Source organism: Manacus vitellinus, unplaced genomic scaffold, assembly GCF_001715985.3.
Source record: "Manacus vitellinus isolate BGI_N305 unplaced genomic scaffold, ASM171598v3 scaffold_15_pilon, whole genome shotgun sequence".
Classification (NCBI taxonomy): domain Eukaryota; kingdom Metazoa; phylum Chordata; class Aves; order Passeriformes; family Pipridae; genus Manacus; species Manacus vitellinus.
In genome coordinates this window covers 17165287-17180549 of record NW_021939122.1, presented here as the reverse complement: position 1 = coordinate 17180549, position 15263 = coordinate 17165287, and the positions used below count along the sequence as shown (strand labels likewise).

The 15263-nt window shown below is 37.6% G+C and overlaps 1 protein-coding gene across 5 annotated transcripts in view; it reads right to left on the bottom strand.

Annotated features, from left to right (window-relative positions):
• The window catches only part of ATRNL1 (attractin like 1), a 464278-nt gene extending 449106 nt beyond the window's left edge, over window positions 1-15172 (bottom strand). For 2 of the 5 annotated variants that reach the window (XM_029958558.1, XM_029958557.1), the window contains exon 1: window positions 14746-15172. In XM_029958558.1, the coding sequence (XP_029814418.1) occupies window positions 14746-15029 (284 nt within the window). In that variant the 5' untranslated portion in view covers window positions 15030-15172. The remainder of the gene's footprint in view (window positions 1-14745) is intronic. The other 3 variants (XM_029958554.1, XM_029958555.1, XM_029958556.1) reach the window with 2 other exon arrangements.
• Window positions 15173-15263: the final 91 nt, after the last annotated feature.

Here is a 15263-nt window from a genome sequence, read left to right as displayed (position 1 = left end):
AGCCCTGCCTGGGGCTTTTTGTTCATAATAAAATAAAGTCCAGCTGCTTCTGAGGGCACAGACGGGAAAAGTCTATCACTCTGAAAGGCTGACTGAAGCACTAGAAAGTCACAGACTCTTGCAAGACCTTCCCTCAGTCTTTGAGCCGGATAGAGAAACACCCCCTCAATGGAATTCTTCCAACATAATGAGACCACTTACCGTGGAGACTCCTGCTAAAAATGGCACTTCCAGAGTACAGATAGCAGAACCCAGAGTATAAATTTATACATAAAAAAAAGAAAGATGATCAAATCACTTTTCTACCTCTGTTTCTTTGTTGTTTTTCCCCCGCAATGCAGAAAAACTTGGAAGACATTTAGTGACCACACATTTCAACCAGAAATGGCCCTCTATGTATAATTAAAAACTTCCTGGTTTGATGCTTTAACTGCTGGTACTTGTTGGTCAGATGCATTTGCCAAAATATCAAATACAAAAGGTCTTTCTACCCATACAGTCCTGCCAATTCAGTCCAGATGACACAAACAGTAGAATTCTGCTTCAGATATGGTCCTGGCATCTCTAAATCAGATGACAAATGTGCTTTGATAACATTTTTGAACACCTACAAAAGACTGTTGCTCAATTACTAGAACATCAACTTATATCTAGTACCAATAACAGAAAATACAAGTTGAGAAATAAGTGTCTCCCATGAGAGCAGTAACTTCAGACATTCCTGACAAACACAGATACAACCACTGAGTAATGTGGACACTGGGTTTTTACTGAAAACAAAGACAATTGATAAAATGCTGCATTAGTTCAATGAAGCAACAGAAACAGGCTTAAACAGATACAGAATCAAATATTCACATTTTATACTAATTGTACAAAAAAAACCCCACACTTACTCAATTTCTTTTCTCTTACCCTTCAGCACATGACTGTACATCAAAAACTAACATTCATCCTGGATATTTTTCCTTCTGTGATCTTTAGCACAAATTCAAAACCTAACTACTCCAAAATAATAGTCACAAACTCTAGTCCATTTATTGTTTTATTTTTCAAGTTCCCATTTTGTTCCATAGTAAAATTCTAATTTGTTCTGCATCCAGAGACCCACAGATTTTATAATAACAACTCTTCTTTTTCTCAAGAAGCCTCTGACAAGGATAAGTTAAAAATATTTTAAGAGAGGATAGGGAATTCTACTTGAACAAAAGCATTTCCCTTTCTTCCCATGCATAAAACATGCCTAAAGAGAACATTGCCTTGGACATCTCTAATTCAAGGAAAATATTTCAAACCACAACCCTAACTGAAAGCAGAAAGTTAATAATTATTTTCCCTTCCAAGTGCCACACTAATGTAATTAAATTCATAGCTTGAAGGACTATTTGTATAATGAAGACATTCTTAGCATGAGACAACACCTTAACAGCTTGATTCTAAAAGTACTGGGAAGATAAATACCGTCCCAACAGTTCATTAGGTGAAAGAGATTAATTACAACATCATAAGACTGTAGCAACTGAGAGTCTGCAATAGGCCTGCAGTCTACTTGCAAGTGCAAAATTACGAACGGCCTTATTATTCCTTGTTATACCATAGATACTAATTTAGCAGAAAACATATAAATTTAATTTTATTTTATTTCTTTATAAATTATTGTTAAATGTTTTATTAACAATTAAGTTATTAATAAAATATTTACATTAATTTTTTATCCTACAGCTGTCGCTACATCTACAATGGTGTATGCCTTCATAAAAGTTAACCCATCTCCAAAACCAAGAGATGTTTTCCATCCTTAGTCAATTACAAGCCCCGAATCTTATTTTGTGGACGTCCTCAAATTTCATCTATTTCTACAACACTCCTTACCTTGCACAGAGTGACCTCCTTAGAGAGTTTCTTTCAAACCCTGCCTCAGGCAAATACTTCTGCAAGTACGTGGAACCTCTGAACTGAGTTCATTATCCACACAGCTCCTGAAAATTACTTTCTGAAGAAGTCTACTTCCCCCTCCCAAAAACTCAACATGATTAATTAGATGAGCAAATACATATAGTATTTCCGATCTGCAGACATCATGCATACACACACAGGCATGCAATTTTCTCTTTGCTGCTCAAGTGAATAATTTAAGAGTCAAAAAGACACGTACACAAACCCCTGAAGAACTGCACAAGCAAATCCGGACTAAACACAATTCAACATTGGGGAGAAAAAAAAAACAAAACTAAAAATCCTTCTTATAGTCTTAAGCACAGACAATTGTTGCCCAGAGAGGTTGTGACCTCCCATCTCTGTGTTCAAGACTAGGCTAGATGGGGCTCTGAGTAACCTGGTCTAGTGGAAGGTGTCCCTGCCATGCCAGGGAGTTGTAGCTGGATGATCCTTAAGGTCCCTTCCAACCCAAACTGTTCTATGACCCTATGAATATCCTTCAAAATTCTCATCCCTATTATGAAAAAATCCACCCTTAAGATTCACAGCAGCAAGAAGCTCAGATTTATGTAGCCTAGAACCCAAGTTACCACTGAAATCTAGTACAGAGATGTCTTGAACACCCCCAGTATATGCTGTTGAGCACATGAACAAAAAAGAAACATATAATGTCTGGTGTTGACCAGAATATGCAGCTTTTTTTGCACAGTAACAGCCTTATACACAAACCTGCTGACCTCAGTTCCATAATTCCCTTCAGAGCCATAGTTTGCAGGCTCACAGACATTTCCTTACAGATTTTTCACAGCATTTTCCATTTTCCACTTTTCTATGGAAGCAATGACAAAATCTTTTAGACTACAATAATCTTAACCATTAGGCAAGTACATCTTACCAAGAACAATGTAACATGCAAAGAATGGAGAATTCAACAAGGGTGATCAAGTGTCCTTAAAAACAGAAACACACAAAATGAGGACATTTAAACTATATCAGAAGACATATACTTGCTAAAAACATGATATACTGAGGATAAGTTTCCATAACTTGTTATCTTATAGTTTGACATCAACTCAGCCAGCCTCCTAAATACATCTGGTGTGTTAACAACAAAATCAATAAAACAAACAGAAAAGGAAAAAAGTTCTCAATAGGGATGAAAAACCCAAAAGGCGCTGCTTCCTAAAAAAAATTGTAGATTTCTAAACATAGGATGCCTGAGAATCTCCTTCACCAAATAATGTTGTTTTATTCAAAAGGATGCCTTCAAGTATAAGAGAATAAGAGATATGATACACTGAACTCTAAGCCTGCAACGGCATAACTATGAGAACAAAAAAGAATATTTCTTCCATTAAAGAACACATGCAACTAAGTCCATATCCAACAAAATTAGCATATTTTAGTTTTGTTTCTCCCAGCCTTGAAGCACAATAATTTACCACTGTACCCTGGGAATTACATTAAGACAATAAGGAAATCTGTAGATTGCAAAGTTACAACATCAACTAGATTACACACAATGCCCTCCTTGATCATTACAGAAAAAAAACAGACTAAATCTCAATTCCTGTATTTACAAGTAAGGACTAAGATCAAGTGTCTTGATGTTGTCCTTCATCTGCTTTGGTTTTCATGAGAAGATGGAAATAAAAACACACATTTATCAGGATGATATAAAAAACAGCAACTCTGAAGAGCTACAGGTGAAGTGTTAAAAAGAACTGATAAGACTCTTTAAAAAGAATGCCCCTTAGAAGGGAAGAACTTCCACCACAGGGTTGTTTTATTAATAACAGATAGGTCTTTATAAGATCTTTATTGAGTGTGACCTCAAAACTACCAAGACAACTCAAAGGAAAAATTCAGAGTAAGATGTTCTCAAATTCCATTTCAGGGTAACATTGCAAGCATTCATCATTCCAAGAGAAGCTAAGAGACACTGTCTCTGCTTTCCAGTCCAACTGCTACTTAGAAACACAGTCAATCTAAATTAGAAAACCCAAGTCTAACTTCAAAGGAATATTCAGCTGTCTGTCACTTCAGAGTTCTATGTTAGAGAACAGATTTCTGAATGCATACAAACCCCAAATGCTATAGGTACACTTCAAGGATGAATATAAAATTGAAAATAAAATAATCCAGCAATATTCCTGTTAATGAACACCTTTTGTGAACTCAATATCCTGTGCTGTGGTTTCCTTGTTCCTTGCCTCCACTACCACACCCACCCTCCTTAAAAAACAAAAACCAAAATGAATGCAGACAATAGATTAACTACAAACTCAGTCCAGCTTTCATGTGCTGGGTCCACCTTTCAAGATCAATTCTCTAAGTATTCATCAACCTCTAACCTATATTGCTATTTATACCTGCATTAACAGAGGTCTCCCACGTACTCACTGAATGACATGCAGAATGTGTTTCAAACCGTCAGTATAAAATATTGCAAAACTCCCCAGCTATATATCCATACCTGAATAATAGACATATTAACTTCATATCTTCTCCTGCATCCAGTTATGTGACACAGTAAAGGTACCTGAGAAAACAAAGAACTTCAAACTATACTGTGTATTTGCAGAAAAAGAACATACAAATTGAAGACAGCTCAGTCTTTGCAAAATGAGGACTGAGACAGAATTACAGAACATTGTATTTACTCTCAAGCTTCCATTTCAATTCAGTCACTTATTTGTTATGTTACCTTAGACAACCACACGATTTCAGGTTTCCTACATGTAAAACAGTTCAAAAAATAAATGTGTGTTTCTCAAGGCCATTGTGACACCTGGCTACCTAGTGCCTAAATAAGATATCCAGATACAGAGTGCTATACAGATGAGTAGAGGTAAGTACTTCCTTGAATACAGATTGAGTGTATTTTGCCCTGTGAAAGTTAAAATAGAACAAGCTGTTTGAAAATTAAAACCTCTCAAAAAATTGTGCCCCTTTTAGTTTAAAATAGATGCCCCTACCAAGTGCTACGCTACTACAAATACTGGGGGATGGTGGGAATGGATTTTAATACACACATTATGAATTTAATACTTATATCAGCATTAGATTTTAGAAAACATCTGCAAAAATATTTTCTAACAAAACTGTCTTAATGTGATATTACAGCTGTGCACACAAGTGCAAATCTGTGTGTTTTCAAAAGCAGCCATTTGTTTGTCCAGTACTTTTCATTTTTCAGGACCACCTTCCAGCTCCTGTTCAAGGTTTAGTTTTAAGTTACCTATTGGAAAAGCCTCAACTGACTTAGGAAGCAAACAAAACAGATCTGCTGATACCGAGGGAATTACAAAAGCAGCTTCATTAAAGCAGCTCTGTGACACTTCCTATGCACACAGTTCATTTTCCTCTACCCCATAACTGCTTTGGTGCTTGCATATACCACAGACAAGTTTGATTACCAAGCATCTTCCAAAGGGTCTTCATCAACTGGGTTTGCACACACAAACTCGATTGAGAGCTATTTTGTGTTTGGTTTGGATTTTCCTTATGAGAAATACATACTTTAACATATGCACACTCTTATTCTATAGATTAAAAAAAAAAAAAACAAAAAACAAAACAAAAAACCAAACACTAAGGGTGCAAATTATCCTACAGTTGGATTAATCAGCATTTCAGTTTTACTAATAAAGCTGGAACTACCAAAGTATTTGGCTATATTTGCATAAGTCAGAATTTATCAACGTTTTCTTGAGCTTTGAAAGCTGAGATGCCTTAACAAGAAAAGTAAGCTTGCCGTATTTTAGTTGCTTCTGTCCATTACAAAAAGGAAAGTATTTCAAACCGCAGCATGACTAGCAAGATGTTTTTCTGACTAATTTATCTCTGTCCTCGGATTGTGGGTGGCAATCAATGAAGCCCATTTGTCTTCTTGTTCCACAGTGAGACACTCATGGTTTACTTGAACAAAGTTTCTGTAAAGCTCACCAGAATATTTAAAGATATTACTAACCCCAGTTCTCCTCCCAGGCTTATGACCAAAATCACTGCTGCTCACATTTTACTGCCACAACTGGTAACATACATAGCTAAAAACTTGTCCTTTTGGGACACTTCTGATTGTTCTTCATTTCATAACATACTCAACATGATCCATTTTTTCATTGAAGGCAAGTTATTAGCCTTCAAGATAACAGAGAACTAGATAAAAACTCATACACATGGTAACAAACATAAATCTGTGCATAAAAGTGCACATTTATAAATAAAAAAATCTACATTTAAAGACTATGAATCCAGATTCATAATTCTGTAATAATGTTAATGCAATCAACCTACAAATTAGGAATTCATGATTCTTTGATACTGGCATAGGAATTTAATGACTAATATAGAACACTCTATTCCCACAAGCAGAGCAGTAACTCTTCAAAATATCCATTAAGTACTACAACATATCACAATATTTTGTTTGTAGGATTTAATCCAAGTTTGAGGGTTAGGTCTTTAGGGGTCTTTCTTCTGAAAAAAATGTTAATCAGTGACAGCCAATGCACAATTTTTTCTAAGGAGTCTCTTGAATAAGATAATATTATCCTGCACTGGTACAGACTGCAAGCTTTTGGTTCATCTGACCTAATGAGGAAGTGATTTTACTTATCTGTTTGAGATACACAGTATAGTTTGGACAACAGTACTTCATGCCATAGTATTTATCATCTTCTAGGAAGAAATGCAATCTCTAGAATTTGATCTACCTTATTAGTTGTGCCTCAAGATTACAGTCATAGGTCACCTCAAGTCTTTAAACAGGAAGCATTATGTCCTTTTTACAGATGAGACACTGAAGCACATAAATTATGGAAGAAATCCATAAGGAAATGTAGATATTGAGTGTCATTTTATGTGTGTGCATCCAATCTTTAAGTAATTCAGCACTTGTTCCACTGCCAGGTAATCCTAGAATATCCTGGATTCAAAACTCCCTACCCCAATCATGGTTATCAGATATGTGCTGCTTAAAACTTGGAAATATTCTACATCTAGCTTGTTTCTAAACATTACTAGCATGAACAGACTAGATATTTTGCCATCAGATTATGGTAGTAGCACATTTCCATCCTTAGCTAAGAAATGTAAAAATACTGATTGAAACAGATCCTAGAAACCATTTCTTACAGATGAATAACATAAGCTCTAAATTTTGGGAGAGGTTTTATAGCAGAATTAATTTTTTGAAAAATGCTGTTGCATTAACAGATAATTTAGGATGTTTACCCTGGAATAGTTGGTGACTAAATTACTTTTTAGCGGTCTAAAAGCTTTAGGGTTTTCTGTCCGGAGGAAACTTTAAAGCCAAACGCAGTTCTTGCACCTTGTGAATGAACACTAAGTAACCAACCATACTGAGCTTAGTTCCATCATTTCTCAATAGGGTTTTGATCCACATGTAGCTCTAAAATCAATGGAACTCTTAGTCCACTCATTAGGTTTTTAAGAATATAAATGCCACCCTCTAATATTACTTTGAAAATTCCCACTGCTCATCCACCTCACATGAAAACATCTACTTTGCCCGTAGTTCACTATTTTTCCTTTATTACTGTTAACAGCTGCCATTCACTGAAGTGCCCATGTTTTCAGGCATCATTATTTATTCCTCCTTACATGAACTTTGCAGCATGTTTTCTAAGTCTAGACCATAGAGCTAATAAATTTTGTAGACACTGACAGATAATTATTCTTCAATATTGCATGAGTTTTCCAAGGTATTCTTATTGTCTATGTAACAGTGTTTTAAAGTAAGGTCTTTTTTCATCAGTATTTGTAAGTATGTGCAAGAATATCCCAAGGATATTCCTGTAGTATCTCATATTACCTCCTACCTTTTATGCCCACATTTTGATACAATTAAATCAATTTACAGTGCAGTGTGATAGACTGATATCTCAAAAACTACTCATACTCATCTTAAAAAGATGACATGAACTATGGTAATGCCTCCCAAAATATGATCATCAGGCCTTCTTTTTGATTAAAGGAAGTAAGAGAAACACAGCACGAGACTATTTATTTGCCAAATAAATTTAAAACATGATAAATATTAAATGCTAAACCTGTACAGGCATTTATGTATCATTTACGGGTAGACAAGCAGACATGGATACAACTGAGCTTTTTACACACCCAAAGCAATGGCAACCAGCCTTTGCTGCTGTCTGAAGGGCTGGCAGGGCCATCAGCCATCTGTTCCCACACTTATTTGCCCAAGTATCAAACCACTTAGCCTGCAAACAAACCAAACTCCAGAATCCACAGCCCTTTGCCTAACTTGCATTCAGATTCACTCCTACAGATAGTCTCAGATACACACAGGAAGGGACACAGTATGTTGTTAATTATCTACTGCTTGATGGGGAAAGAGGAGTGTTTTTAAAAGGACATCCCATACATGTTGGGAGCTCCACCATTAAATATCCCCCCAAAGAGGAGAGGCTGTGTTCAGTTCTCAGACTACTTTGAGAAAAGCAGGGCCTTGGTACTGAGGAGACAGCAACTCCAAGAAGACTTGTGAAGCAGAAAATAATGGTGTGAGCTGCCAGCACGGTGCTAAGCTGAGCAGCACTCTCTGCAGCTGCACACAGCAGGACTCCAAGCAGCAGGGGAGAAGTCACTCTGTGTCTATGTTTCGCCAGTACATCCACTACCAAAAGACAAGCGTCTAGTTCTGGCACTCACAGCTCAAGAACACTGATAAAATAGGGGAGGCAATAAACCAAGAGAGCAATCAAGGATGGAAAAGCCTGTTTTATGTTGAGATGACTCAAGCAACATTGCTCTCCATTCTCAGTGAGGAAAAGGGGACCATATCTACACCTACACAGGGAACAGACTTCACTTACTAAAGGTTCTGCAATAAAGGCCTGACTCAGAGCATGAGAAAACTGAGAAAACTAAAAGAGAAAAAAATTAGGTAGGGAAGATTTGTGGATTAGAGGTATTCTGCATTTGTTGTTGCTGGTTACATAAAACACTGATGATAACTAACCAACAGAAGAATTTTGAAAGCCTATAATGGGCTTTGAGTCAATGGAAGTGTTTTCAGACTTGGTGAAATGCTTTCTAAAGCACATGCTCAACTCAAACAGGAATTAAGAGTTACCCTATAGCCTGCATAAGGCAAGTGGTAAGAACAGGTAATCAGAGGCAACAGGTAAACAGGTAATTTCTGGTCTTGTTTACAAAAATCCATAAAAAAAAAAAAACATTAAAATGGTTTAGTGGTGGGCTCAGTAGCGTTAGGACAGTGGTTGGACTATTTGCTTTTAAAGGTCTTTTCCATGAAGGAAGTATTAAGCGCTAACAAAAATACACTATAATAAAATTAATTTAAGATTTGCAAAAAGACTGCTTTCCTTTCAAAAAACACTTTTCAGTGCAGATTGTTTAGTTTGTAGGGGGAGTTTAGTGTAGCCATATGGCTTATACTTCTACAATTCAAAACAAGATTTTAATAAAAAAAATATTCTTTAAAAATTCAAAGTCTCTTGATTATACAAACTGTAGTTGTGGTTTAAAATTTTAATACAGAGAGAGTAACTCACATTGAAAGAAAGATTTTTCAGAGCATCACCACTAAAGTCAACTCAAAATAAAGATCACGTTTTATAAGGATAAAATCATAATCACTGATGTTTTTCCACTGGTTTAATTTTATTAGCATTCACACGTTGAGTTATAAAAAGGTAATTTGCAGGTGCAAAATCTTACATGCAATTCCACTGATGTCAATAAGAATAATTATGTCTTGGATCAGATACAGGTCATGCCGATGACAAAGGCAGTTTTGAAATTATACAGGGTGAAATCCTGAGTCATCCTATAATGAAAGTTGCACCAGTTTAATGGTGATGTTGTTTTACATTAAAGTTATGGAAAACTAAGTCTGTACCAGTTCTAGAAGTAACAATTTTCTTTTCCTCTCTACACCTGCTCATGCTGCCAACTCCTTTGGATCAGCAGGAGGCTTATGCAAGTGAAGTAACTTGAGCAAACTGAGCTAGCTTAAAAAAAAAAGCTGGCTGGGAGGTGGGGAGATATGTTCTTGTTGATACTTTTCAAATCTCAGCAGGAATATTAATGCTTACACAAGAAGCAGAAAGATGTAATCAAAGAGAAGCATAAAGGATAAAGTCACCCCTTTTCACAGCAGCATGAACTGGCTTCAACTGGCTGCAGCTAAAGCTAAGTTTTTTCTAAAGATCTCTTCTTACACAACATTATCATTCATTTAAAATCTGCAATTTAAGGACACTTTCCTTGCATGAGTCATTCTGCAGACAACAGAATTCAGAGTTTTAGATAAAAATAAGGATTTTGCCTGGAATAACAAAATTTTATACCCTTCTAACATTTAAGTTGTGAGTGTGATTGTACTTGGAAATTGTTTTGTCCTTGAAGAACACAAAATCTTTTATAGGAGCTCTAGAAATTAAGAATATGCAGAAGGTAATTTAAAATTGCAAGAAGGACATCTGGAGACAAGGTTTAATAATCACATAGATCCATTTGTTCTTACTCTCTCCATAACAACTAGATATCTAGGACTAGGTAAAGCAGATTAACTGAGGCGTAGGTCCTTAAAGGTGCTCACCTATCCTGTACAATCTGCTTCATCACATCTGCCAATTGGGACTCACAGTTATCAAATAAACAACAATAAGCCTCTGAAGACACAACCTAATTTTTCAAAGGCAGAATTTTAGAAGAATGGATGTTTTTAGTCATTCAGGTACTCAAAACCTTAGGAGGAAGAACAATTTCATGAGCAAATTTTTATCTAATGCTCTTCTACATGCCAGTGTCCAAAGCAGAGCTAGAGAAAGGGAAACTTTTTGCTCTGACCTGGGGGATTGTTTTTTCTTCTCAGAAGTCATTCTGTGAGTAGCAAAACTAAGGAAACCTGTTTTCCTGTACTGCTGCATCTCAAGACTCTTGACTTGGACATCTAAATACACAGAAGTGTATTTAGAAGTGTCACAGAAGCTGTGACAGCACTTTTCCTGTAGTTTGGCCATTCATGTTTGTGTCCCTTAATTTCCTGGAGTCTCATAACACAACTAGGCAGCCCTTCCCCCTCCCTTCTGCCAAAACTCATATCATCATGAAAACTGCAAATGACCAACAAATTCAAAGATATAGATAGGACAGGGGAAGAATGAGTGGCAGATGTAGCATCAGAAGCTTCGCTTCCTTGATAAATCAACCTAGCAAAACAAAGTTGTGCACTGTCCTTTCATGCTTGTGGTTGTTTACATCTTGGGAACTGCACTTCTTGAAACTCCCTGCTATAAAAACAGAACTTGATCACCCACTGGTTTTCTTATCTTTCACCTGGCAGAATTCCTTTTCCCTTTCTTTCCATAAATAATTTTCTCTTTTTTATTTTGGTTAAAAAAAAAAAAAAAAGGTTTTGTATTCTTTTAGAGCAGAGAGGAAGGAATGGAAGAAAAAAAAGGTTTTAAGAAATCACAAAGTCAGAATTCCATTCAGATATCCAGTCTGGACAGAGTGAAATACTTTACCACCAGCCAGAGATGAGGCCTAGATCATTCTGAAAAGTGAGTAACACAGATGTGAATGCACTGCAGTAAGAATAGCAACATCTCAGTTTCTGTAATGAGTTACCACATGTTTCACAATACAAAGGGTAAATAAAGTTGGCAAATAAGAGTAAGAAAATGGTAAAATGGTGCTGGACAATCTTTCTGCTCATTTTATCACCCATCCATCCTTCTTTCATCCAGCTCAGAGCAACATTTGATAAGCAGTCCACTTACTCGGTAGTTCTCCTACAGGGAAAAGGCAAGGTTACCATAATACTGTCAATTGACACCTGCTTACAAAGATTGATCAATTATTTCTGATATATCTCTGCTATGTTATTATTTCTCAATCAAGAAAAGAAATAAAGCAAAGTAAAAAATACTCCACATCTCTCACCAAAGAATTAATGGTCCCAAGTTACCCTTAGGCAGAGTATTTCTCCTCTTAAAATAACGTTTCAGGTGCTTGCTAATGCAAGTCACTCATTTACAGAGAGCAAAAATAACCATACTCCACTGAGATGAAGAAAAAGAAAGACACTTATTTTCAACTGTTTTAAGCCTATCCTTGAAAATCTGTTTCTTCAAATAACGTAGAGACAGGTTTTACACATGTCCAATTTAGGCTATTAAAAGTTCAATTAAAATCTTGGGTAACAGAGACACACGCAGGCACTTCAAACAGCTGCAACTTTGAAACAATGTAAATGTTTAGAGTAATAAAAAAAGGTTCTATTAACATTTGTATATCGTATCTACAACCCGCCAACCGTAACACAAACACACTTTGCAATTTTTGTCATTCTGAAACAATCTGCATAATAATTCTTATTAACAGAAGTAACTGCTGCAGCAGTGATGTACATTAAGCAGAACTTGTCAAACTGCAGCAAAAGTTCAACCACGGCTATTTAAGGATAAAGCTCAGCTTCACAGAAAAACAGAAACAATAAGCAAATGTTCCACCACAATAAGGCAAACCATCAACTCCCAGAGAGGTCAGAAAGGTCTTCAATCACCTACACATCAGGCAGACTAACGTTCTCTTTCCAGCTCTTCAGATGGAAATACATGGAGCTTGACTCATCACCCATTCAACACCCATCTGAATTTTCAGGATTCAAAATACAACCACTCCAAGCTGCTGCTTGCATTGTAAGAAACGTTTAACATATTTCACTCCATCCCCAACTCACAGGGCTTGAAAAGCTTTAAATTATAGGCTGCTTATTTTCATTGCAAAGTATACTTTGCTTCCAAGAATAAAGATTAAAGATGAGCTATTAGAGATACTGCTATGAAAGTGTCCTCAGTAAAAAATACGTCTCCAACAGCTTATTTCCGTGATCAAAATCACAATGCAAGTATCACTATCACTTCTAAAGCTAAGCATGAAAGAATACAGAGGAGTTAATGAGAAATCAAAACTTCTAACAGCACATCGATTAACCACTCTGTTAGCTCAGCTCAGAAGAGGTGCCCTTCCAACATTCAGGCAGAACTTCCTCTAGGTGGGGATGGATTATTAACTTTCTACCAGAAGGAAAATATAACCACCGTGCTTCCTCACTTGACAAACACAACCAATGTCAAGAAATATAAATGTTTCAACAGATAAGCAAGATAATACCTGTAAGGACAGGATAGAGGCTCCAGTAACAATTCAGAGAATATACTTAGTCATAACAAGCTTTGAAACTGAAATTACAGTTTGCTCTGGTCCTTGCATTATCAGGGTCTGCTGCGAGTGGCACCAAGACAAAGGATACAAGTAATCTCTTTAAAGCAAGGAAATTATAGCTCTGCAGATCCACACACACAAAGAAGATTCACCTGGGCCGCCTCTCCTCACTCTCAATCCCTCAGCAATTAGCCCATTGTTCCACTGCACAGAGCAGGACAAACCCCAAACCCCCAGTACATACAGGCAACAAAAGACCAGCTTTGAAACCTTATTATCAATTCATATGCAGAAAAGATGTATTATATTTGTTCTTGCATTACCTTTATACCTGAGTTATAATAGTACTGATGGGATATTATCCAAATATTATCAGCGAATTGTTACTTTCTCAGCAGTGTGTACATTACTTCAGCCAACACGTCTGACTTCAGCTACTCCTTCCCAAGCTAACAAGTTAGTGGATTTACCTTTTTATTTATTTAAGAATGAGTGACTGTGTGTTAAATGTTTAAAAGAGATGTAAATTATATAGCTTAATTTCAGTACTCCAGAGAAAAAACTGAACTTAAAAACAATTTTTAAATTAAAATTTTTAAAAACAATTATTGATAGTTAACCTATAAAAAGTAATTTTTCAAAGCCAGGATTTGAATTCTCTAAGACTTAAGTTCACCAATGTCTCATTATTAATCAGATATTAGAACACTTTCTAGCTATACATGTCATCATACTTAATAAATAGAGTTCCTGCTTTTAAGGGGTGTTTTACAAGGGAATGAAATGAGATGTCCTGCCCAAGATTATATCGCAAAATAACAGCGAGCAGTATTCTTCACATCCAGTCTGATAGCAAAGGGGGCGGGAGGAAAGTGACAGCCCTATAAATTAAGTCTTCTTTCCCACTACATATAGAAAAGCAAATGTCTGGGTGTGCTTTCATACTGATCAATGACTTGGTATCACATTCGCTTTTAAGAATGAGAAGGTAGTTTGAGCTCTACTGAGCAAAAACATGTTAGGGGTTTACGTTTTCCACTCTCTCCTGCAAACCTTGTCCTTAGGGATGTACATTTCACTCAGCTGCACTCACGTTGTGCTGAATGTAACTGAGCAATACCCACTTAACTAGAACACCTGAAAGAAAGGAAGGCTGGAATGAGCTAAACACTTTCACTCTTCAGATGGAAAAAGTCATTAAAATCCACTACTAGTTTTTGCTCCCTGGGCAGCCCTATGAGTGCACATGTCATTTCCATGACCCTTCCAGAAGGGACAGTAGCGACACAGCTTCAGGTCGATTTCTGTCTCTCGGTTCCCAAGAAGTGGAGCAGCCTATTTTCAGCAGTAAGTCAGCAGGTACTATTTTCTTTCGCAAGACTGTGTCCTGTGCTCTTAAGAGGTGGAGGAGCCTATTTCAGCCTTAACTTCTGCCATATACTTCCACCACACATGAACAGAATCGCAGCAGACACAGTCAAAACGAAAAACAGGCAAGTGAAATGAGAGGGAAAGGGTGTAGAGGTGAAAAGAAGTAAATGGTAATAAGCAGAGACTTACTTGAACCTGCCCTGGCAGTGTTGGCACTGGTCTCCCACCCAGCCCTGGTCGCAGACACAGGTGGAGTTGACACAATGACCCGAAAAGCAGGAGATTTTGTCGCAGGACTTGGACTGGGACACCTGCGCATAGAGAGCCAGGTAGAGGAAGCCGTAGAAGAGCAGCCAGCTGTTCACATCCAGGAGCGAGGCGAAGCAGCAGCAGCAGGCGGAGGGGAAAGGTCTCCAGGCGGCCGGGGTTGCGGGGGCAGCTCCCGCTCTCCGGGCGGCGCTGCCCAGGTCCATCTTGGCCGCAGGGGCCGCGGGCCGAGGCCGGGCGGCGATGGCAGCTTCCCCTGAAGGGAGATAATCCAGCCAGGGAGATTCAAACCCCCCGCTTCCTCCTCGCCTTCCTCTCCTCCCTCCCTCCCTCCCGACCCCAGCGCTGCCTCCTCCGGCCCCTTCAGCTCTCCGCGCCCGCGTCAATCCCGAGGGGAAGCCCGGCAGCGCTCAGCCATCCGCCCCTTCTCTTCGCCGTCC